This window comes from Nycticebus coucang, chromosome 11, assembly GCF_027406575.1.
Source record: "Nycticebus coucang isolate mNycCou1 chromosome 11, mNycCou1.pri, whole genome shotgun sequence".
In the NCBI taxonomy this organism is placed as follows: Eukaryota; Metazoa; Chordata; class Mammalia; order Primates; family Lorisidae; genus Nycticebus; species Nycticebus coucang.
In genome coordinates, this window is record NC_069790.1 from 74922134 (window position 1) to 74947853 (window position 25720).

General features: G+C 42.4%; 1 protein-coding gene across 5 annotated transcripts in view; it reads right to left on the bottom strand.

The window, feature by feature from the left end:
- The window catches only part of NAPEPLD (N-acyl phosphatidylethanolamine phospholipase D), a 43206-nt gene that overhangs the window by 12743 nt on the left and 4743 nt on the right, over window positions 1–25720 (bottom strand). For all 5 annotated transcript variants that reach the window (XM_053608543.1, XM_053608542.1, XM_053608544.1 and 2 more), the window contains exons 2-3: window positions 11269–11578; window positions 1959–2605 (exon numbers count right to left, since the gene is read on the bottom strand). In XM_053608543.1, the coding sequence (XP_053464518.1) occupies window positions 1959–2605; window positions 11269–11578 (957 nt within the window). The remainder of the gene's footprint in view (window positions 1–1958; window positions 2606–11268; window positions 11579–25720) is intronic.

Genomic DNA, 25720 nt, shown 5'->3' on the forward strand with positions numbered 1-25720 from the left:
CACTCTGCCTAGGGCAATAGCTTAAGACTCAAATAAAAAAAAAAAAAAGAGGAGATATTTTACAGTCCTGGATATAAATAAAAGAAACTGAATAGTGGGTGAACAACCAAAAACCAAAACTTCAACTGCAAAAGAACCTACATGACGTATTGATAGGAATTTTTTTTAACTAAAGCAAAAAGCAAACAAATTTTAGTATATAAAATTTAAAGATGAGGAGCAAAAAAGATCCAATTACTATTCAAGGAATTTTATACGAACATCATAAAACTAAACAATGAGGTATTTGGTTTGGCAAGAGGAGAAGACTATTTGGTGAATGATTGGAGATAATTATGGAAAGGCTGCCTAACCCATGGAGAATAAGGGCTCGAGAGACAGCGGTGTGGTGTGAATCCCAGCCCTTGCAGAACCTGGAATGCCTTTGGAAAGTCCCTGCACATTCGGAGCTTCCTTTTCCTTGTCTGTGAAATATAACTCTGGCCCCATCTTGTAAGGGTGTTGTGAGGATTAAACAAGACAAAGTTTAAGGACGCATCAAGTCCAGCACCTACTTCATAGAATTCTCCCAAAAGAGTAAAAAGTGACATAATCAATGCTTTCAGAATATTTTTTGATACAAAGGAAAAAGTGGCCTGTAATCCCAGCTACTTGGGAGGTAGAGGCAGGAGAATCGCTTGAGCCCAGGAGTTGGAGGTTACTGTGAGCTGTGATGCCACAGCACTCTACCCAGGGTGACAGCTTGAGGCTCTGTCTCAAAAAAAAAAAAAAAAAAAAGGAAAAAGTGTACTGTCTACAAACAAACCTCTACCATCCATTCAGAGGAGAAAATACAACATTGTCGTTATTTATGCCCTGGTCTCCCACCACCAACTAAACCCCACAGTGATTCAATACAGGGGCTTCTGCACCATACAGAACATACCACTGAGAAATTCATCTGCAACAGGGAGAGGGTTGTTATTTACTGCCAGGAGCTGCTGGGTCCTATGGGAGCCTAAACAAAGCCACTGTGTTCTCCTCAAAAGCAGATTAGAGAAGCACTGTTTTGCCGTGTCAGGAGACACTTGAAATTCAGGGTAAGATGTAAACAGTTTTTGGTGTTTCTCTCTATTGTTTTTTTATTTTAATGGTACTCCAAATCAAAGGGATAGATGTATTCCTTTCTATCCTCTTGTCAATCTGAAATAAATTTAAAATCTTTACTCCAATGTAACAGAATAAAACCTTAAAATCCTAATTGACTTGGATTAAACTTGGTTACAGGCGGGACACAGTAACTCATGCCTGTAATCCCAGTGCTCTCCAGAGATTGGATTGCTTGAGCTCAGGAGTTCAAGACCAGCCTAGGCAAGAGTGAGACCCCATCTCTACTAAAAATAGAAAAACTAGCCAGGCATTGTAGCAGGCACCTGCAGTCCCAGCTACTCAGGAGGCTGAGGCAAGAGAGTCATTTGAGCCCAAGAGTTTGAGGTTGCTGTGAGCTATGATGCCACAGAACTCTACCAAGGGGGACAAAGTAAGGCTCTGTCTCAAAAAATAATAATAATAATTAATTAAATATTATAACTTTTTTTTTTTTTTTTTTTTTGCAGTTTTTGGCTGGGGCTGGGTTTGAACCCGCCACCTCCGGCATATGGGGCTGGCGCCCTAACCCTTTGAGCCACAGGCACCGCCACTATTATAACATTTTTTTTAAAGTAACTGAAGCTGGTCAGTGCCTGTGGCTCAAGGGGTTAGGGCACCAGCCCCATATGCCGGAGGTGGCAGGTTCATACCCGCCCCAATCAAAAACTGCAAAAACAAAAGTAATTGAAGCTGACCCACCAACCCCCAATCAATGTATAATAAATTCTACCATCAAAATCACAAATTACACAGTATCGCAAAATTATAACTACTTTATTTTCACGTTAACTTATCACATGGCAGGAATGTTTCTTTGGACGTCTACATACCTTGGTTCATAAGCTCCAATAGGAATAGCTGCAAGGTCAAAAGGTCCAAATCTTTTTCCTATCTCTTCAAATGCAGTGCAATATCCAGTATCTCCTGCAAAAAAAAATCGATTCCAAGGCCCCAAGACAGACCAGCTGCCCCACAGAACCCTGTTGTCATCCATTAGAGTCCTTTTACACCAGTGTTGGGAAGGTGTAAAGACAAAGGTGACCTTATCATGTCCAGGGACACAATTCTCCTCCCACCAGTCCAGCTCAATCACATTCTCACAGCCACATTTTTGCATCCAGTCGAGAAGACCCAAAGGCACAAACCATCTCAACTCGTTACCAAATCGCTCATTCAAAGCGATGACAGAACCATAGTCCAGATGGTCATAGTGATTGTGACTGATAAGGACCGCATCTATCCGGGGGAGTTCACTTATTGTGCATGGGGGGTGCCGAAATCGCTTTGGACCCATATACTGGGATGGTGAAGCACGAGAGCTAAACATGGGATCCGTCAGAAATATGAGCTCATCCATTTCCACCATCACCGTTGCATGTCCCAGCCACGTGATTCTTAAGCCAGCTTCCCGCACTCCAGCTTCTTCAGGATCAGAGACAAAATATGGCTTTAGCACTGGGAGTTCTTTGTCAAGTTCCTATATATATAAGCAGGGAAAAAGCAGCAGTTAGGAAAAAAGGTATTATATCATCACAGACTATATTTTGACCTACATTATAGCAAGAAGGGGTATTTTGGGAGAACTGAAGTCATTCGATAAACCTGCTATTTTTACTTTTTCCTTGAAATGCACATTTAGCTGTTTTGAATCTATCTTAAAAATTATAACTTAGGGGATTTATCCCAGGGTCTCAAGGCTGGTTCAATATACAGAAATCTATAAATGTAATTCAGCACATAAACCAACTAAAAAATAGGGACCAGATGATTCTTTCAATCGATGCAGAAAAAGCTTTCGATAATATCCAGCATCCCTTCATGATCAGAAGACTTAAGAAAATTGGTATAGAAGGGACATTACTTAAACTAATACAGCCCATCTACAGCAAACCTCCAGACAATATCATATTGAAATGGAGTTAAATTGGAATCATTTCCACTTAGATCAGGAACCAGAAAGGTTGCCCATTGTCTCCATTGCTCTTTAACATTGTAATAGAAGTTTTAGCCATTGCAATAGGGAAGAAAAAGTGATCAAGGGTATCCACATAGGGTCAGAAGAGATCAAACTTTCATTCTTCACAGATGATATGATCGTATATCTGGAAAACACTACAGATTCTACTACAAAACTTTTAGAAGCGATCAAGGAATACAGCAATGTCTCACGCTACAAAATCAACACCCACAAATCTGTAGCCTTTATATATACTAACAATAACCAAGCTGAAAAAACAGTCAAGGACTCTATTCCTTTCACAGTAGTGCCAAAGAAGATGAAATATTTGGGAGTATACCTAACAAAGGACGTGAAAGATCTCTACAAAGAGAACTATGAAACTTTAAGAAAAGAAATAGCTGAAGATGTTAACAAATGGAAAAACATACCATGCTCATGGCTGGGAAGAATCAACATTGTTAAAATGTCCATACTGCCCAAAGCAATATATAACTTTAATGCAATTCCTATTAAAGCTCCATTGTCATATTTTAAAGATCTTGAAAAAATAATACTTCATTTTATATGGAAACAGAAAAAACCTCAAATAGCCAAAACATTACTCAGCCATAAAAACAAAGCTGGAGGAATCACGCTACCAGACCTGAGACTGTACTATAAATCGATAGTGATCAAAACAGCATGGTACTGGCACAAAAACAGAGAAGTAGATGTCTGGAACAGAATAGAGAACCAAGAGATGAATCCAGCTACTTACCGTTATTTGATCTTTGACAAGCCAATTAAAAACATTCAGTGGGGAAAAGATTCCCTATTTAACAAATGGTGCTGGGTGAACTGGCTGGCAACCTGTAGAAGATTGAAACTGGACCCACACCTTTCACCATTAACTAAGATAGACTCTCACTGGATAAAAGATTGAAACTTAAGACATGAAACTATAAAAATACTTTAAGAAAGTGCAGGGAAAACTCTTGAAGGAATTGGCCTGGGTGAATATTTTATGAGGAGGACTCCCCAGGCAACTGAAGCAGTATCAAAAATACACTACTGGGACCTGATCAAACTAAAAAACTTCTGCACAGCCAAGAACATAGTAAGTAAAGCAAGCAGACAACCCTCAGAATGGGAAAAAATATTTGCAGGTTATAACTCCAATAAAGTCTAATAACCAGAATCCACAGAGAACTCAAACGTATTAGCAAGAAAAGAACACGTGACCCCATCTCAGGGTGGGTAAGGGACTTAAAGAGAAACTTCTCTAAAGAAGACAGACGCACGATCTACAAACACATGAAAAAAAGCTCATCATCCTTAATCATCAGAGAAATGCAAATCAAAACTACTTTGAGATATCACCTAACCCCAGTAAGAGTAGCCCACATAACAAAATCCCAAAACCAGAGATGTTGGCTTGGATGTGGAGAAAAGGGCACACTTCTACACTGCTGGTGGGAATGCACACTAATACGTTCCTTCTGGAAGGATGTTTGGAGAATACTTAGAGACCTAAAAATACACCTGCCATTCGATCCTATAATTCCTTTACTAGGTTTATACCCTGAAGACCAAAAGTCACAATATAACAAAGACATCTGTACCAGAATGTTTATTGCAGCCCAATTCATAATGGCTAAGTCATGGAAGAAGCCCAAGTGCCCATCGACCCACGAATGGACTAGCAAATTGTGGTACACGTATACCATGGAATATTATGCAGCCTTAAAGAAAGATGGAGACTTTACCTCTTTCATGTTTACATGGATGGAGCTGGAACATATTCTTCTTAGCAAAGTATCTCAGGAATGGAAGAAAAAGTATCCAATGTACTCATCCCTACTATGAAGCTAAATTATAGCTTTCACATGAAGGCTATAACCCAACTATAGCACAAGACTATGGGGAAAGGGCCAAGGAAGGGGAAGGGAGGGGGGAGGTTAGGGTGGGAGGAGGGCAATGGGTGGGGCCATACCTACGGTGCATCTTAGAATGGGTACAGGCGAAACTTACTAAATGCAGAATACAAATGTCTACATACAGTAACTAAGAAAATGCCATAAAGGCTATGTTGAACAGTTTGATGAGAATATTTCAGATTGTATATTAAACCAGCACATTGTACCCCTTGATTGCACTAATGTACACAGCTATGATTTAACAATAAAAAAAAAGAATCGCAACAAAAAAAAATAAAAAAATAAAAATTTCTTCTATAAAAAAAAAAAGAAAATCGGGCGGCGCCTGTGGCTCAGTCGGTAGGGCGCCGGCCTCATATACCAAGGGTGGCGGGTTCAAACCCGGCCCCGGCCAAACTGCAACCAAAAAATAGCCGGGCGTTATGGCGGGCGCCTATAGTCCCAGCTACTCGGGAGGCTGAGGCAAGACAATCGCTTAAGCCCAGGAGTTGGAGGTTGCTGTGAGCTGTGAGGCCACAGCACTTTACCGAGGGCCATAAAGTGAGACTCTGTCTCTACAAAAAAAAAAAAAAAAAAAAAAATCATAACTTAGTAATTTTTTTCATCCCAAATGCAATAGGCAAAAAGAAAATTAAACTTAAAACAACCCGGAGTACTGCCAAATTTATTAAAATTTTTAAGGGCTTTCTTCAGTAGTGGCAGAAGTAGACTGGCCCAGATGCAGTCACTTTTTTTTTTTTTTTGAGACAGAGCCTCAAGCTGTCACCCTGGGTAGAGTGCTGTGGCATCACAGCTACAGACACCTGCCACAATGCCCAGCTATTTTTTGGTTGCAGCCGTCATAGTTGTTTGGCGGCCGGGCTGGATTCGAACCCGCCAGCTCAGTTGTATGTGGCTGGCACCTTAGTTGCTTGAGCCACAGGCGCCAAGCCCAGATGCAGTCACTTTTATATCACTATTTCATTCAGCTGGTACTGTCTGCTGAAAACTGCCTCAAAAGCAGGTCAGTCCTTGGAAACAGTAAGGAAAGCTTATGACCATTTATTTGTAGCTCCTGGAGCTCAGATGTGACTCTGACCTTGAATACCTATAATTCAAAGTGGAGCACTGTGATGATTGCGGGCAAATCAGAGTCATAAATGGTCCTGCTCATTCCTTAACCTTCCTGTTTTCCGCCATTGATCAAACCAAAGTGAAACGTGATCCCTGCTGAGAAGCTAAACATTTGGGGAGAGGGTGGTAAACAGATGTAAAACAACCATAACAAAGGGCGATAAGTATTATTCCTTGATTATTCTATATTTTATGCTCTGATTTAAGTTAGGCCAACAATAAACTATGCTTTAGGATCACAGACCTGGCTTTATAAAACTGCTTTGAGGAACCTGTGCTCTGGTGTCATGTTATAGCTGCAATGAGGTCTCACAGTAAGCTGCGTCACTAAATCTACCACACGTGCATTCAGACTGAAGACTTGGAACCATTTCCACCTTCCCACTTACCCCAGAAACTATTCTCTCAATTCTCGGTAACAACAAAAGCCCTTCTTCTGAGCAACTGGCTTTATCATTTGACTGGCACTGGGGAAACTTTTTTTTTTAAGAGACAGTCTCACTTTGTCACCCTCAGTAGAGTGCTGTGACGTCACAGCAACCTCCAGGTCTTGGGTTTAGGCGATTCTCTTGCCTCAGCCTCCCAAGTAGCTGGGACTACAGCCACCTGCCACAACACCCGGCTATTTTTGTTGTTGTTGCACAGTTTGGCCAGGGCCAGGTTCAAACCTACCACCCTTGGTATATGGGGCCGGCGCCCTACTCACTGGGCCACAGGCGCCACCCTACTGGGGAAATTCTTAATATTTCATGTTGCATCTCTCTTGGTCATGACTAGGAAGTTCAAAGTAAAAGCTGAGTCCACTTCCAGCAATATGCTGGGATGATGTAAAGTATTTATGCATTAATTTTATTCTTGGCTTTATTTCTCTGCCCTAGTAGCCCACTTACTCTTAAATGTTCATCCATTTGTTTTTTACTGCTACATGTATTCTTGTAAGTTGCCAGAAATCAATTTTGAAAAGGCTATGGTGCGGCGCCTGTGGCTCAGTCGGTAAGGTGCCGGCCCCATATACCGAGGGTGGCGGGTTCAAACCCGGCCCCGGCCAAACTGCAACCAAAAAATAGCCGGGCGTTGTGGCGGGCGCCTGTAGTCCCAGCTACTCGGGAGGTTGAGGCAAGAGAATCGCTTAGGCCCAGGTGTTGGAGGTTGCTGTGAGCTGGGTGAGGTCACGGCACTCTACCAAGGGCCATAAAATGAGACTCTGTCTCTACAAAAAAAAAAAAAAAGTGAAAAGGCTGTGGTATTGGGTAAGTAATTAAATAAAATATAAGACATGCTACAGCCCGATAAAGAATAAAAAGCTAGTGACTTGTGTGAGTCCCTGAAGAATGGTGAGAAATCCATGATGATGAGAAAGGAAGAAGGGCACTTCCGACAGAAGGGACTCAGGGGAGCACAGAGCCAAACAGGAATATGGTATTTAGGGGCAGGGCACAAACCAAATCTATAAAGGACCAGAAGACAGGAAGAGCCTTGAGTGCCATAATCCACCCAGAGAAAACGATGAAGCATCTTTTTGGCACATACACATAGACCTCATCCAATTTACGTCTAGATAAAATACAGTAGAATCTCCATAGCTGACCACCTCCGTACACTGACCACTTCCTTAAGTTGACCTAATTTTCATAGACCGGGCATGCACCACATGTACCTACCAGTACAGTAGGCCTAGTTCCTTCTGTTGACCACCTCTGTACGTTGGCCAGTTTGTTACAGTCCCGAGGGTGGTCAACTTACAGAGGCTCTACTGTAATTCTAGACCTCAAATGATGACTAGAGGGGGTCACAACAGTCGCCAGGTCATAAAGACATGAGGACCTGAACTAAGGCGGTAGCAGCGGGGAGAGACCAGAGAGGGCAAATGGGGGAGACACTGCTAAAGGAAAACTGAGAAGCCAATGAGAGAATCTGAGTGGGAAGGAGGCCTACTGGGAAGAGAAGAAGTGCAGGTGGAAGACGACAAAGATTTCTCTTAGCCACTGTGTGCCTTAGTTTCCGCATCTGGAAAATAAGCATGACAATTATGCCCACACTTCACTGCTGTGAGGATTGCATCAGGAGTAGCTGGGCACACACCAAGCGTTCCACAAATATTCCAAAAGAAGAAAGCAAATTCCGGCCTGACAACCACTCAGGCACCAAGCCTGTGGAGCCCTCGCATTTCCAGATAGCCACTAACCTAGTCAAGATCCTAAGTAACATCCAGACACTTGAAAGCTGCTTTGATTTTTCAACTGTCTGCCTGTCAACTCAATCCATATACAAAAGCCACCTCAATGAAAGTCTATTAAGGTGTAACTCTCTCCCCAGCTGCAAAATCCTCACCACTCTCCACTGCCTGACAAAGCCTGTCTCACCTCCATAGTCCAACAGTAGGCTCTCCACAGACTGCCCCAATTCTCCCCTCAGCTGTGTTTCACAACACTCCTCTACATGTGGGACACCCCTCTGTCCCACCTGCAAGTGGACACTCCCCAGCCCTGGACTGAGCTTGAGCACCCTGCACGGTACTGATCCCACTTCTCAGGTTAAACTGTCTTCCTCCTCTCCTCCCTCTGAGACCAAAATCAAATCACACGGCCTTCCCAAGGCTGCCTCAGGGTCTCCAGAGCTGGAAGCACTCACTCCTGGCTCCTCCTCTATGACTATTTACACATCTCCTCTGGATATTCTGGTTACATGCACATAGAATTTATCCCATGCCTTAGGCAACTTGGAATCATTCACAGTGCCCAGTTCAGCATGTGCTCAATAAAAATGGTTGAATAAATGAGTGTAATAAATAACCCAACTTCAGTTTTTCTTTTTTTTTTTTTTTTTTTTTTAATTTGGCTGGGGCTGGGTTTGAACCCGCCACCTCCGGCATATGGGACCGGCGCCCTACCCGCTGAGCCACAGGCACTGCCCCAACTTCAGTTTTTCATTGGCTCTCAATGTTGGCCGGGCGTAGTGGCTCATGCCTGTAATCCCAGCACTTGGGAGGCCGAGGCAGGTGAATTGCCTCAGCTCACAGGTTCTATACCAGCCTGAGCAAGAGTGAGACCTTATCTCTAAAAATAGCCAGGCTTTGGGCAGCACTCATGGTTAGGGCGCCAGCCACATGCATCAAGGCTGGTGGGTTCAAACCCAGCCCAGGCCTGCTAAACAAAAAAAAAGAAAAAGAAAAGAAAATAGCCGGGCATTGTGGCAGGTGCCTGTAGTCCCAGCTACTTGGCAGGCTGAGGCAAGAGAATCGCTTAAGCCCAACAGTTTTATTAATACTGTGAACATTCCTATCATCAAAGTGGTATCAAAGATAAATGGGCATATTTACCAAGAAGATCTAATACCAATAGTACCCTCCAACACTTTCCTGCCTCTTCCCACAGCAGACCGAGCCCTCAGGAACGCCCCCAACTCTTGACATCAGGTCCTTACTTCACAACTTCCCACAAGGAATGGCAGGGTAGGGCTGGTATGTAAGAGAAATCTAAGATTTGGGATGGGGATGAGGCTTAGAAACTAAGAAAGAAAAAAAGGTACTACTGCAATTGGGAATCAGTCTCATTCACCTAACACTTTATGGCAAATGTTAATTAGGTTTTTTTTGCGGGGGGGGGGGGGGGAGGTTGCCATTTTTGGCCGGGGCTGGGTTTGAACCCACCACCTCCAGCATATGGGGCCAGCACCCTACTCCTTTGAGCCACAGACGCTGCCCCTTAAGTTTTGGTTTTTTTTTTTTTTTGCAGTTTTTGGCCGGGGTAGATTTGAACCTGCCCGCCACCTCCGGCATATGGGGCCAGTGCCCTACTCCTTTGAGCCACAGGCGCCTCCCAATGTTAATTAGTTTTATCTAAGTAAAACTAATACATTTAAAGGCTAGGAACCTATTGTCAATTTTCAAAAGTCTGGAAAGGTCATCTGAAGATTCCGTTTATACCTTCTACAGCCTTATCCAAGGACTGAAAGCCAAGCATACAAGGCCATGCCTTCACCTTCATAATCCATGTTCCAAATATATATCAGGTTCCTACTTTCTAGAAGACATCATATGCTTTCTCACCTGTGTGACCTTGTTCATAACATCATCTACCTGGACAACCACAGTCAAAGTACTTCTTAGCTTTCAAGGCCCAGCTCAAACATCACCTCCTCCATGAAGCCATCTCCCACTCTGTCAGACCCATCACTTCCTTTCCTAGGCACTCTGGTCCTACCTCTAGTTTGCAGTTGGTTACTCATATACCAAGGAGTGCCAAAAAAAAAAAAAAATTATGTATACACATTTTAAGAGATCTTTCTTAAACTGTGAACATTTTTTGCCACCCTCTGTATATACTTTGCTGCTGAATAATTAACTTAAGGGCAAGAGTTGTATCTATTCACTTTATCTCCCCAGAACCTAATCATATAAAAGGGCTCAACTGGGTAGGCAAAGTGGTTCACACTTATAATCTTAGCACTTTGGGAAGCTGAGGCGGCAGGATCATTTGAGGCCAGGAATTTCAGACCAGCCTGGGCAACACAAGAAGACCCATTTCTACAAATTTTTTTTATTTTATGGCATGAGGTCTTGCTCAGTCATCCCAGCTAGAATACAGTGGCATTACCACAGCTCACTGCAACCTCAAACTCCTGGGCTCAAAAAATCCTCCCACTTCACTCCCCCATGCAGCTAGAACTAAAGATATGTCCCACCATGCCCAACTTTTCTATTTTTTGTAGAGACATGGGCTTGCTCTTACTCAGGCTGATCTCAAACTCCTGACCTCAGGCAGTCCTCCTGCCTCAGCCTCTCAATGTGCTAGGATTATAGGTGTGAGCCACTACACCTGGCCTCCATAAAACATTTTTTTAAATTAGCCAGGTGTGGTGGCACGCACCTATATTCCCAGCTACTCAGAAGACTTGAGGCAGGAGTTTGAGGTTGCTGTGAGCTATGACGCCATGGCCATGTCTACCAAGGATGACAAAGCAAAACTCTGTCTCAAAACAAAAATTTTTTAAATTAAAAAAAAAAAAAAAATACAGGGCGGCGCCTGTGGCTCAAGGAGTAGGGCACGGATCCCATATGCCGGAGGTGGTAGGTTCAAACCTAGTCCCGGCCAAAAACCAAAAAAAAAAAAAAAAAATACAAAGTACACCAAAAAGCCAAGCACTACCTACCTCTTTAGAACGTGGAATGCTGCTGTGATCTTTCTCCATTATCAGCCATTTAAGAACATTTGGAATGGAGGGATTTTTCCATGTTGGCCAAGGATTAACAAATCTCCCATCTCTCCCTTTCTTTGATTTGGTTACATCTTCCTCTAGTCTATAATCCAGTTTGAAGCTTTTCCTAGAAAACCTAGAAGAATCACTTCCTACAGAATTCCGGGCTGAATTTTGGCATTTTCTTACTGCTTCTTTAGGATATTGGTTGCTAGTCACCAGGGACTGGTTGGTTTCATTTTCATCCATGGCCTTTAGTGAAGAACTAAAAAAAGAAGGGGACAAAATAATAAGTATAAAAGCATTAAAATCTATTATACAGTACAGTAATTATTTCTTAGCCAATAAAAATTTCCCCAAACTTATAAAATATTATGTCTCTGTTAGCTGAAACTTTCTTCCTATAAAATACAATGTTAGAATATAGTATCATTGCTTGCTAAGTACAAAAGATGTTTGCTTTACCTGTTAGCATAACTGCCAGGCCCTTCAAAAATCCCCTATCTGCCACAATCCAAAACAACATACGTCCCCAGCCAGGATTTAAACATATGAAATTTACAATTCCAATGACATTGTGTAGAATAAATTAAAGCACTATGATGAAATCTGTAACATTTTCATAGCTGCATTAAACAATAAAAATATTGTTAACAACACTCATTAAGGACTGCTTTAGTTACTTGAGGATATCTCAGCAATTCAAGGGACTTCCATATAACCCCACTAGCCCTAGTCAGACTACCATCAGACTACCAATGCTCCTACACAATGCAATAAGACCAAACCCCAGGAAAGGAGATACACATTAACTGAGAAACATTTCACTTATGTATTTAACTGCTTAACAATGCCAAGTCAGTGCAGTAAGTATCCTACCTATCTATATGCCTATGGGCAAGTTTTCTACCCTCTCTGGGCCTCAGTTTCCTCACCTATAAAATGGAGATAATGACTGCTTGTCTCTTAGGTTTTTGGGAGAATTTAAAAAGTTAATACAAGTAACAGACTTGGAAACACAGTAACACAGAAACATATGCACATGACCACAGCTCAGTGTTCGTGGCTGCTGCTGCCACGCCCAGCACCACTGCTGCTTAACTCAAGGTCGAGAAACAGGCGGGCGCAGTGCCTCACACCGTAATCCCAGCACTCTGGGACACTAAGGCAGAAAGATGGCCTGAGCTTAGGAGTTTAAGACCAGCCTGAGTAAAAGACCCCCATCTCTAAAATAAAATAGCCAGCACTATGGCGGGTGCCAATAGTCCCAGCTACCCAGAAGGCTGAGGCAAGAGGATCTTTTGAACCAAAGAGTTTGACGTTGCTGTGAGCTATAAATGCCATGGCTCTCTACCCAGGGCAACAAAGTGAGACTGTCTCAAAAAATAACAGGTAGCAAAACTCTTGATTCTGAACTATGCAGGACTCCAGATACATACAAGTGATAAATAAGTGTATTACAAATATGAATTTATGGCTCTGCGCCTGTGGCTCAAGCGGCTAAAGCGCCAGCCACATACACCTGAGCTGGCAGGTTCAAATCCCGCCTGGGTCCGCCAGACAACAATGATGGCTGCAGCCAAAAAATATCCTGGTGTTGTTGCAGGCACCTATAGTCTCAGCTGCTTGGGATGTGGAGCCAGGAGAATCGCTTGAGCCCAGGAGTTAGAGGTTGCTGTGAGCTGTGATGCCACAGCACTCTACCCAGGGCGAAAGCTTGAGGCTCTGTCTCAAAAAAAAAAAATATATATATATATATATATGAATTTATCTGTCATGACCTTCATTTCTTTCCTATTCTGTTAAACAAACATTTGCTTTCCAGTTAATTAAATACAATGCACACACATAACACACATTATAACCCTAAGGAAGTAAGCATACTAACAGAAAGCCAAATATTATTTTCTTTGGCCACCATGGCACTTAAATAGAAATACAGTCCAGGAGAGAAAGGGAAAGAACACAAACCTGAAGTTAAACACGTACACAGAACCAGAACTTTTTTTTTTTAAACTGTCTAGAGCAAATAGGCTGTACTCTAGAGAATAATAGCTGTGAAGAAAAGAAATCACAGCTGACAGAAGCTACAGAACCAATGTCACGCAGCCACTGCTGTGTGGGACAGCCTGAGAGCTAGGAGAGTCTAACAAGCTTTACATCCTGGGCAAATAACTTAACCTTTCTAATCCTCAATTTTGTCATCTGTAAAATACCTGCCTACCTCACTCCAGGAATGTAGGCAATTAAAAAGATATATATATATATATTTGCCTACCTCTGGACATTTCTTAAGACTGACATAAAGTACATAAAGTGCCTGGCACTCCCAAAGGCCAGTTGTTTTTTCCCTAATCCTGATGTTAACTGGCCACACATCTAAATTCTTTAAGTTCTATAAGAACTTAAAAGTGATCTGCAGATCATGCCTGTAATCCTAGCACTCTGGGAAGCCAAGGTGGGAAAATCACTAGAGGTCAGGGGTTTGAGACCAACCTGAGCAAGAGCAAGACCCTATCACTACAATAAGTAGAAAAAATTGGCCAGACACAGTGGCATGTGTCATATAGTCCCAGCTACTCTGGAGGCTGAGACAGGAGGATTGCTTGAGTCAAAGAGTTTGAGGTTGCAGTGAGCTACGATGATGCCATGACACTCTAACAGAAGTAAACTCTGTCTCAAAAATAAAGGGGAGTGGGGGGGCTCTTGGCACCTATGCTCAGTGGTTAGGGCTCTGGCCACATACACAGAGGCAGGCAGGTTCGAACCCTGCCCAAGCCAGCTAAACAATGACAACTGCCACAAAAAAATAGCCGGGTGTTGTGGTGGGCACCTGTAGTCCCAGCTACTTGGGAGGCTAAGGCAAGAGAATCACTTAACCCCAAGAGTTGGGTTTGCTGTGAGCTATGACACCACAGCACTCTACCGAGGGAGACACAGTGAGACTCTGTCTCAAAAAAATAAATTAAAAAAAATACAAATAAAGGGGGGTTATCTGGGTGAGTTAACCCAGCTCTCATAGAATGATGCTTTCTGGGTTAGAATTTAGGCCAAGGCCTCTACAAAGGACAAAAACAATGACCATCCATTTAAATCCCATTTCATTAAACAAATTAAGACATACAAGTTTATAGTTTAAGTTGCTTCCTGACAATATGTCTGACGGATGGTGGAAGTGACCTCCTGCTACCCCTTATAAACAGCTTATGAGATATATATATATTTGCCATAATCATAATAATTCTGCCAAATACAGTTATAAACTTTGGCTCATTATTTTAAACGATCAGAGAATAAGGAAGAATGAGGAAAAGGACACCCTGATTGAAAGACCACAAAAATAGTGAAAATAGACACTTTTTGGACAACATCTAGTAGTCTAAAGTAGCTGGGACATAATAAGCAAGGAAAGCTTGTCAGTGTCCAGACTGTAAAAGAATAAAAGACTGGGGCGGTGCCTGTGGCTCAGTCGGTGGGGCACCGGCCCCATATACCGAGGGTGGCGGGTTCAAACCCGGCCCCCGGCTGAACTGTAACCAAAAAATAGCCGGGCGTTGTGGCGGGCACCTGTGGTCCCAGCTACTCGGGAGGCTGAGGCAAGAGAAATCGCTTGAGCCCAGGAGTTGGAGGTTGCTGTGAGCTGTGTGAGGCCACGGCACTCTACCAAGGGCCATAAAGTGAGACTCTGTCTCTACGGAAAAAAAAAAAAGAATAAAAGACTGGAGCATACCCACTTCATGGGCACAATATGGCACACCTTTTGAATTCAGAATGCAACTATAAGAGGGACTCTAACAAATTTAAATATTGAGACCTGGTTGTTTGTACCCTCACATTAACGAAAATTAAAAAAAAAAAAAAAAAAAGACTGGAGCATAAAGGATGGGACGAGTTTGTGGGCCTGGACTGCCACATTAAGGAGGTCTGGCTACTCTGTAGGCAATGGGGGAAAACTGAAAGTATCCAAAAAGTGGTAGAGTTAAAGATGACAACTCTGCCAGCAAGACAGAAGTGAAAAACTGAACCCTACGAGATGGATTAGCAAGAGAAACAGAAGCCTAGAACATCCATTTCTTGTAGAGTAATGCTCCAAGCAAACCTTCAAGGTAGGCATAACAAATTCCATTTTAAAATAGTGAACAGCAAGGCTGGGTATGGTGGCTCATGCCTGTAATCCCAGCAGTCTGGCAGGCTGAGGCAAGTAGATTGCCTGAGCTCCCGGGTTCGGGTTCGAGACCAGACTGAGCAATAGCGAGACCCAGTCTCTAAAAATAACTAGGCTTTGTGGCGGCGCCTGTAGTCCCAGCTACTTGGGAGGCTGAGGCAACAGAATCACTCTTAATAAATCCAAGAGTTTGAGGTTGCTACGAGCTGTGATGCCATTGTACTCTACCAGGGACAACAAAGTAAGACTCTGTGTCAAAAAAACAAAACAAAACAAAATAGTGAACAGCAGCCCAGTCAAAAGACGATGAGACGATGACAATGAGAAAGGAAAAAAGAAAAAGAAAGAAATCCGACAGCAACAAATTGAATCTCTAAGGCTTGAAAGGATCTGATGGTCACCAAGTTCGAGGCACTTTGTAGGGATGGCTGGAGGAGTGGAGGGTGGGTAATAAACCAAGCATGGGAGTACCACTAATCAAGGTAGACTCTGACCTGGCGAGTTTGAGTAGGGTTGAGGTCGTGGGGAGGAATCCCAGAGTACGTACTCACCTGCACCCAATGGAAATGGACAACCCTGAGAGCCAGGCTGTGAAAAAGGGAAAGGGGGAAACACAGAGGTTTCTGGAGAACTGGAGTTAAAAATGAATTAAGTACTTTTTTTCTCTCTAGACAATAAGCTTTTGCAAAGTGGTCTCTTCACACTAGCTCCATTTTCTTACCTCCCATGTATTCAGCCTTTTACCTCAATCAATCCATGGAAACAGGTAGCCATCCTCTCCTAACAAGTCCCCCATCCTGCTACTGCTGGACAAACACAAAGTCCAGTTTTCAAGAATGCTATTTTTAAAGGCAAATCGGACACAAACAAAAAAAACTAAAGGAAAAAACTTCCCCTTGATTGCACTAATGTACACAGCTATGATTTAAGAATAATTAAAAAAAGGTAAATCACAAAAAAAAACACCTTCCAAAGCCTTTCCTTTACTCTCAGGATGAGGGTAAAGGTCAGCAGGACGGTTCACAAGGTCTGTTGCCAGCCCTACCCACACTCTCCCCTGCTCCAGACACATAGCCTTAAACAATTTCCTCAAGTGCTTTATGTGCCCACTTCAGGGCCACCAATTGCCACCACAATCAGTGGCCCTGAAGTGGGCACATAAAGCATCCACACATGCTGTTTTGATATCCTGGGGGGTGGGAGGGTGTGGACAGTCACAGGATTAAGTAATCCCATGGAAGATACTAAAGCAACCCAAAATGATGTTACTATGAAGCACCATTTCATACAACACATTCTAAATGAAATGACAGAAAGGAGCAGAAGCATGAAATCTTCACTGGTTCTCCTGGAGGAAAAGGACTGGAAGTCCACTTGGTGGACATGCAAACCAAGCACTGCCAACAGGTGCTCTATTGACAGACAGCTTCAGCCCTGGAGGGGTATGAACCTACCTGAGACCCAGGTCACATAAGAACATTCCTCATGGAGTTTTAGTCTTCTCTTCACTCTGTTAGTAGACACAGCAGCCATCTCACAAACTATCTTTAAACACCAATGACAGAAAAACTAGATGGAGAGTGGGTTATAAGCATGGTCCTGCTGTTAACTAGATTTGATATTTTCAAACTCAGATAAATCCCTTAACATATCTAGCTGGAGTTTCCTAAATTAAATTGGTAGCAAGTTACCAATTATTTCTTGTTATGTATCTGTCTCCAAATAACAAAGGAATGAAAATTCTGCCTTGATTTCAGGCCAACACCAACTGAAAGCAGAGGTGTACGTGAATACATATAAACTGTAAACAAACCAGGGAATGACTCACACCTGTAATCCCAGCATTCTAGGAGGCTGAGTCAGGAGGATCGCTTAAGGCCAGGTATTCAAGACTAGCTTGAGCAACATAGCAAGACCCTGCCTCTATAAAAATAGAAAAATTAGCCAGGAATAGTGGTGTGAGTTTTATATTCTCAACTACTTGGGAGGCTGAGGCAGGAGGATCGCTTTAGCCTAGGAATTTGAGGCTGCATGAGCTATGATGATAACACTGCACTCTACCCCAAGTGACAAGAGAGATGGCATGTCAAAAAAAAAAAAAAAATAGATACAGGCCACACACAGTAGCTCACACCTGTAATCCCAGAACTCTGAGACGCAGAGGTGGGTGGACTGCTTAAGCTCGGGAGTTTGAAACCAGCCTAAGCAAGAGTGAGACCCTCATCTCTACTAAAAATAGAAAAAGTAGCCAGGCGTTATAATGAGCACCTGTAGTCCCAGATACTCAGAAGGCTGAGGCATGAGGATTACTTGAACCCAGGAGTTTGAGTTTGCTGTGAGCAATTTTATATTTGCTTTCCTTTACTGAAGAAAGAAGGGGCCTTTTAATATAATGCTGGATAAATAGTTAATGAAACTATGTCTGAAATGTCTACAAACTGCTTCACTAGGGTAAAATGAAAACTGTTTCCATCCTTCATGTTCAGTAAGATTTCAGGAGGGATTAGTATTTCTCCACAGGCATTTAGGACACTGGTGGGAAGGCACGTATGTCCACTCACGAGAAGTACGCTGGATAATGAAAGCAAGAATTTTCTGTGGGAGGTATGAACACAACATATATCAAACAAAAAAGTACTGCATTGTTTGTTATCAGTGAACTTCATTTTAACTCACTCTGTTGACTTAACAACCAATTTTCCTGCTTTCCTGAGAAACTAAAGGAAAATAAAGCAAATAGTTTAATAGTTATTACCGTCTTTACTCTGAACTTAAGTTATATACCCTAAACATAGGTTATAACAACTTTTAATAATTATTGAGTCAAATAATTATTGTACATATAATATAAATCTATCTCACCAAGCAATTTATCTTCATAAAAGTGGCAGGAACATTAGTTGGGTGTTAGGAAAACAGGACTCCAGTTCTACCATTAACTTCAGGTAGCTTGGGGGAGTAACTCAACTTCTCTAAACTTAGGCTTACTCATCTGTTAAATAAAGATGGTGACTCCTAAATATCTCTTTCAAAGACTGTAATGAGCAAATGACACCATGGATTAGTACTTCAAAGTGTTATAAAATGCAAATTGTTATTATTACTATTATTAATGTTCAGAAAAGTAAAGAATATACAATAAATAGAACATTTTGATCCAATTGAATTGTTTTTCAAGTGAAAGATATAACATCCTAGAATGTTAAATACATTTAAAAACTTAGATTGCAGAAATTTTTCTATTCTTCCTTCCTTAATAATTTTATGTAACAAATATAGGTCCCTTTATCCTTTATAAAAATAACAGTATTTTCTTGGGTTAAAAAAAAACTTTAATTTGTCTCAAAGAGCTCACATGATTAGAGACAAAAAATTACTTTGCAAAGTAATTCATAAAGAAATGCTAGCTAACCAAAAGCATATAAAACTCAGAACAAAGAGTTTTGAAAGGAATGAATGCAAAACACAATTAGACTCTTTTGGGATACAAATGAGAAAACTTGTTTTCTTTCAAAAGTAGTCAAGGACAAGTATTCCTGACCATTGATTGCCAAATACTTTGAAAGTTCTTAGACAAAATTCAATATATTGAACTCAAAGTCATTTCACAGGCTATTAACAGATTTTAAGTCACCAAAATACATAAACACTCTGGGTGCTTCCTGTTTTTCCTGCATATAAATAAGAAAGCAAAGTTTGGGTTAGAATTAAAAACAATAACCCCTAGCACAGTAGTTACAGTGCCAGCCACATACATGGAAGGTAACAGGTTCAAACTTGGCCCAGGCCAGCTAAGCAAATGCAACAAAAAAACAGCCACGGGCGGCGCCTGTGGCTCAAGGAGTAGGGCGCCGGTCCCATATGCCAGAGGTGGCGGGTTCAAACCCAGCCCCGGCCAAAAACCACAAAAAAAAAAAAAAAAAAAAAACCAGCCAGGCGTTGTGGCAGACACCTGTAGTCACAGCTACTTGGGAGGCTGAGGCAAGAGAATCACTTAAGCCCAACAGTTGGAGGTTGCTGTGAGCTATGACACCACCAAACTCTACTGAGGGCAACATAATGTATCTCAAAAAAAACAAAGAATTAAAAACAATAAAATAGGGCGGTGCCTGTGGCTCAGTCGGTAAGGCACCGGCCCCATATACCGAGGGTGGCGGGTTCAAACCCGGCCCCAGCTGAACTGCAACCAAAAAATAGCTGGGCGTTGTGGCGGGCACCTATAGTCCCAGCTACTTGGGAGACTGAGGCAAGAGAATCGCTTAAGCCCAGGAGTTGGAGGTTGCTGTGAGCTGTGTGATGCCATGGCACTCTACTGAGGGCCATAAAGTGAGACTATGTCTCTACAAAAAAAAAAAAAAAAACAATAAAATAAGGCTCTGCACCTATAGCTCAGGGTGCTAAGACGCCAGCCTCATACACCTGAGCTGGCGGGTTTGAATCCAGCCCGGACCCACCAAACAACAATGTCGGCTGCAACCATAAAATAGCTGGGCGTTGTGGCGGGCACCTGTCGTCCCAGCTACTTGGGAGGCTGAGGCAAGAGAATCACTTGAGCCCAGGAGTTGGAGGTTGCTGTGAGCTGTGATGCCACACCACTCTACCCAGGGTGACAGCTTGAGGGTCTGTCTCAAAAAAAAAAAAAAACCAATAAAATAAGATAACAGTGAGCTTAAGAACAAAACCCATCTTTATTTTATTTTTTTTTTTTTTTTGTGGTTTTTGGCCGGGGCTGGGTTTGAACCCGCCACCTCCGGCATATGGGACCGGCGCCCTACTCCTTGAGCCACAGGTGCCGCCCAGAACAAAACCCATCTTAAAATACGATTTGCAGTGCACAAATGGAATTCTTAGGATAATCAAATTAAAATGTCCTATTATGTCCAATTTAGAAAAAATACACATAAAATGTTTATTGAAATGACAGTTATTGCTCCTCTTAAATGCCTGAGAAATAATACTAAACACAAAGTACAGATTCATTTCTGATATAATCAATAATACTTAAATGATATCCAGAATTATTTAATTGTAAAAGATGGGGGAGGATGGGGAAGAAAAAAGACTACATTGATGCCTGTGGAACTTGAAAATGTGTCTTAAATGTGTTAGATAAGCTTAAATATTAATTTAATGTTCCTTAAACCAAAATTTTTACAAAAATATGCTTCCATGTGGCTCTTCTAGAGAATGTAGCTATGGTTTCTCTCTGCAGTTGTCTGTGGCATAATCAATTATGCAGAAAGAAAAGCTTCCAGTTTAAAGCCTAACCCACAAAGAAAAGGAAGGAGAAACATGTGTCGTTGTAGCTCTTGGACAGAAAGGAGAGGGAAAGAGGAAAAAGTGTCCTGTTTATTTCTTTCTGACTTCAGTTTTGATTCCAATTTTTACTCTGATTCACTGTAGTCTTTAAAATGCCACTGAACATTGCTGAGTCTCGCTTTCATTCATCTGTAAAATGAGAGGACTGGGCTGTACCTCTAAGGTCCCTTCCGCTCTAAAATTCTATCTTTGGTTATACCAAAGAGTCAACTCAGGCCACAGAAGAGCTGTCCCCTCTAACTCAGCCTTGGCCTTCCCCTGCCAGTTTCCACTCCCTGAAAGGAAGAGCCCAGCTCCAGGAGCTCAGGTGCAGCCATTTTCCCCAGAGTGGACTGGGAAGTTGGGGAAGCAAATTTTTTTCACCTGAGAACAATGAAGTTCTCTACGGCAAAAAAATGCAATGTCTCAGGTTTATCAGGCAGATCAGGAAGTTGTTCAGAAAAAGTCAAGACTTTTCAAGACAAATCTGATATAAACAGACATTAGATTTTTTTTTTTTTTTGAGACTGAATCTCACTTTATCACCCTTGGTAGAGGGCCATGGTGCCACAGCTCACAGCAAGCTATTCTCTAGCCTCAGCCTCCCAAGTAGCTGGAACTACAGGTGCCTGCCACAACACCCAGCTATTTTTTAAGAGACAGGAGTCTCGCTCTTGCTCAGGCTGGTCTTGAACCTGATATCTCAGGCAATCCGCCCACCTCAGCCTCCCAAGTGCTGGGATTACAGGGGTGAGCCACGGCGCCTGGTCCCAGCCATTAGAGCAGTGGTTCTCAACTTTCCTAATGCTGCAACCCTTTAATACATTTCCTCATGGGTGGCGCCATGGCTCAGTGAGTAGGGCACCAGCCCCGAGGGTAGTGGGTTCGAACCTGGCCCCGGCCAAACTGCAACAAAAAATAGCCAGGCGTTGTGGCGGGCACCTGTAGTCCCAGCTACCTGGGAGGCTGAGGCAAGAGAATCGCCTAAGCCCAAGAGCTAGAGGTTGCTGTGAGCTGTGACAGTACAGCTCTCTACAGAGGGCGACAAAATGAAACTAAAAAAAAAATACAGTTTCTCATGTTGTGGTGACCCCCAACCATAAAATTATTTTCGTTGCTACTTTGTAACTGTAATTTTGCTACTGTTATGAATGATAGTAAATATCTGATATGCAGGATGGTCTTAGGGCACTAAGGACCTAAGGGTCTTAGGACCCTTTCACAAGGGTCATTCAACCCCCCAAGTGATCGTGACCCACAGGTTGAGAACTGCTGCATTAGAGTTTTAAACTTAAAATATTTTCAGATATAATTTGTAGGAGCCTCTACTTAAAAGATTTGTAAAGTCACATCTTACAAACAATGAATATCTACTTTATCTAAGCTCTAGCTCTCCAGGTAGTGTGGGAAATATGAGCCCCTGATCTGCAGGGATTCAACATCTGTTGGGGTTAGGGGATCGTAAGCAACCATATAAATTTTGGCTTAATATGTTTATAGATGTGTCAGCTCTGAATAATAAAAATGGTGTAGTCTTTATAATAATCCATTTCCAAAACATACTGGCCCAAATTCTCGAGATGGTGAGGAATATTTTTCCTTACATACTGCATGGTTCACACTGACAGTGACAGTCCAGGATACAGTGAGTCAGTGACAATGAAAAGGTCCATGAATTTAGCCAACAAGTTAAAGGGCCCTGATGTAACAGAGATGGAGACGGAAAGCAAGAAAGTCATCAAGGAGGCTACTTGAGCCCCTGACTCACGAATTTGGCAGAAGGGCAGACACATTCTGCCCCGATATCATGTGTGGTCCATCCTTTGTGAGAAAAGGTAAATGACAAAATCCAAATCAACAGTGAGGGCTTTTCCAAGGAAATAAGGCCTGGACACTAACTGGGTCACACCCTGAGGGAGGCCTGGAGACCTCCCTCCCTAGTTAGGTCAACTAATAGAATCTTGAAATTCAAAGGGACGTTGAGATCCCTGAGTTCAGTCCAGTATCTTCTGTTCAAGAATAGTAGGAAATTGGGTGGCACCGTAGCGCAGTGGTTACTGCGCCAGCCACATACACGGAGGCTGGCAGTTCGAACCCAGCCAGGGCCATCTAAATAATCATGACATTGCAACAAAAAATAGCCAGGCATTGTGGTAGGCGCCTGTAGTCCCAGCTACTTGGGAGGCTGAGGCAAGAGAATTGCTTAAGCCCAAGAGTTTGAGGTTGCTGTGAGTTGTGATACCACTGCACTCTACTGAGGGCGACATAGTGAGACAATGTCTAAAAAAAAAAAAAAAAAGGATAGTAGAAAGTATGCAGTATATTATAAATGATTTAATTTATATTCATTAAAAATGAATATAATAAAAATATATTTGAAGATAAAAACCACATTACCAAGAAATGGGGCACAAGGGAGTAAAATAATTTTGAAATAAATATTTCCCAAATGTAACCCCTTGTTATCCTTTCTAAACCTTAGTTTCATAATTCTTACCCCAGTACCCAGCACATAGTAAGCCATCAGTGATTGCAAACTATTGTTTTATTATGCTGTAAAGACATTAATTAGCCCAACACTTGGGAGGCAGGTGGATTGCCTAAGCTCACAAGTTTGAGACCAGCCTGGGCAAGAGTGAGACCCCCCAAAAAATAGGTGGCATTGTGACGGGCACCTGTAGTCCTAGCTACCTGGGAGGCTAAGGCAAGAGGCTCACTTGTGCCCAAGAGTTTGAGGTTGCTGTGAGCTATGATGAAACCATGGCACTCTACCACGGGCTGCAAAGTGAGACTCCATTTCAAAAAAAAAAAAAAAAAGAGTGGGGATATGAACACCATTCTGTTGCAGTTTGGCTAGGGCCAGGTTTGAACCCACCACCCTCAGTATATGGGGTCGGCACCCTACTCACTGAGCCACAGGTGCTGCCCCTAAACACCATTCTAAAACTTTCTACACTGATGAGATATGGGGGCTGAGGGCAATGGGATGAATAAACTGAAATAGAACAAGCTGGAATGTGTTTTTGTTCTAGTATTTGAATAAGAGAAGGCCTGGAATTCACACAACTCTCAAGACAAATATACAAGGATGTCTCTCCACAGAACGCCTACCCAACCTCAAAGTTCCTTTGGCCTCACCACCCCAAACCTTGATAATCTCCTGGTTCTGAAAATTCCCTTCATCTCTCCTCACTGTCCCCCCAGCCCCCCAGGAGCAAAACTGCAAACTCAGGATACTAATGGTGGCCACATCTAGACTCAGCACTTTCTCTAGGGCGTGAAGTCCCAGTTAACCAGCTTCTTTTGCTCAATGGAAAAATTTCACACAATGGGAGCCAGAAAAACAGACAAGCAAACCTAGCTCTAGATAAACTATCAGTAACTAAGTTTGCCCCTAAAGCATTTCAGTGTCTTGACTCTCCTAGCAAGTGACTCTGCTGATCTCAGAGTTTCTCTTACCATCTTTTTCCATTGTCAAAACAGGTTGTCAAGAAAGGGTCTGATCTGATAAGGAATAATATGCAAACACTTCCTAGAATATTTCAAATCCAAGCAGGTACAAAGCTTTAAACCTATGATTCTCAATGCTGGCTGCACATCAGAATTACCTGGAGAGCTTTTTAAACTACATCCAAGGCTACTGAATCAAAATGTCCAGCAGGAAAGTGTTCTCCAGACTGTTTTTGAAAGTTCTGCAGGTGATTCTGATATATAGGCAGGATTCAGAACTATTACATTAAATCATTAGTCATGGGCACAAAGGTAAAACAGACATAAGGACCAAAGGCACTTTCTGGTACCCTAAAACTTTTGCTAGCCTGGCAGCTGCCTACCATAAAGCCTATTCTTTCTGCCTGTCCTGCACTCCAAGTTAGGGAGGTGGCATAATACTGAGACTGCTACACAGTACCACCAGTTGGAAGACTACATTGCTAAATACAAAATGTGATAGGTCACACACATGCATTCAATCCATCTAAGTCACAATTCAACTCTGTGCTCCCAAAAAAAAAAACGAGCCAAAAACAAACAAAAAAACAAAGGAAATACAATCAATAAAGATTTGCTTTGGGGTGGTGCCTGTGGCTCAAGGAGTAGGCGCCAGCCCCATATTCGGGAGGTGGCGGGTTCAAACCCGGCCCCAGCCAAAAACTGCAAAAAAAAAAAAAAAAGTAGAAGATTGGCTTTGTCTATAACAACACACAGCAAATGGTACATGAGTGTTCAGTATTTACGGAATGAAAGAATGAAGAAAAAGAGCTTAGCTGCTAATTGCTCTTCATAGGGATAATTAATTGTTTTTGAAAAGATCTCCTCCTGGGAATGAAATAATAGGAAAAGCAAAAATAACTAAAGGACAGAGACAAAAGTCAACAAAGGGTATCCCCAACTATTCTTGGGGAATAGTTGAGTAGTTGAATTCTATGATGGTTATGTGCTAGAACAGTGGTGAAGACTGGAAGATGGCCATAAAATCTAGTCTTCCTTTCCTTCTCCATTACAGAACCCATTTTGCTGAGGATAACTATGTGCCAGCCAAACGACTACACTTCCTAGCCTTCCAGCTATAGATGGCCATACTGGTGACACTTTGACCAATATGATCCAAGCAGAAGTCTTACATGGTGCTTCTAGGAATCTCCTTAAGAGAAAGGGGATTCCTTTCTCTGAGCCTGTGGCTCAGTGTGTAGGGTACCGGCCACATACACTGAGGCTGGCGGGTTTGAACCCAGCCGGGGCCAGCTAAACAACAATGACAACTGCAACAAAAAATAGCAGGGTGTTGTGGTCAGTGCCTGTAGTCCCAGCTGCCTGGGAGGCTGAGGCAAGAGAATCAGTTCAGCCCAAGAGGTTGAGGTTGCTGTGAGCTTTGATATTACAGTACTCTACCCAGGATGACAAAGTAGGACTCTGTCTCAAAAAAAAACAAAAAAACAGGGCTTT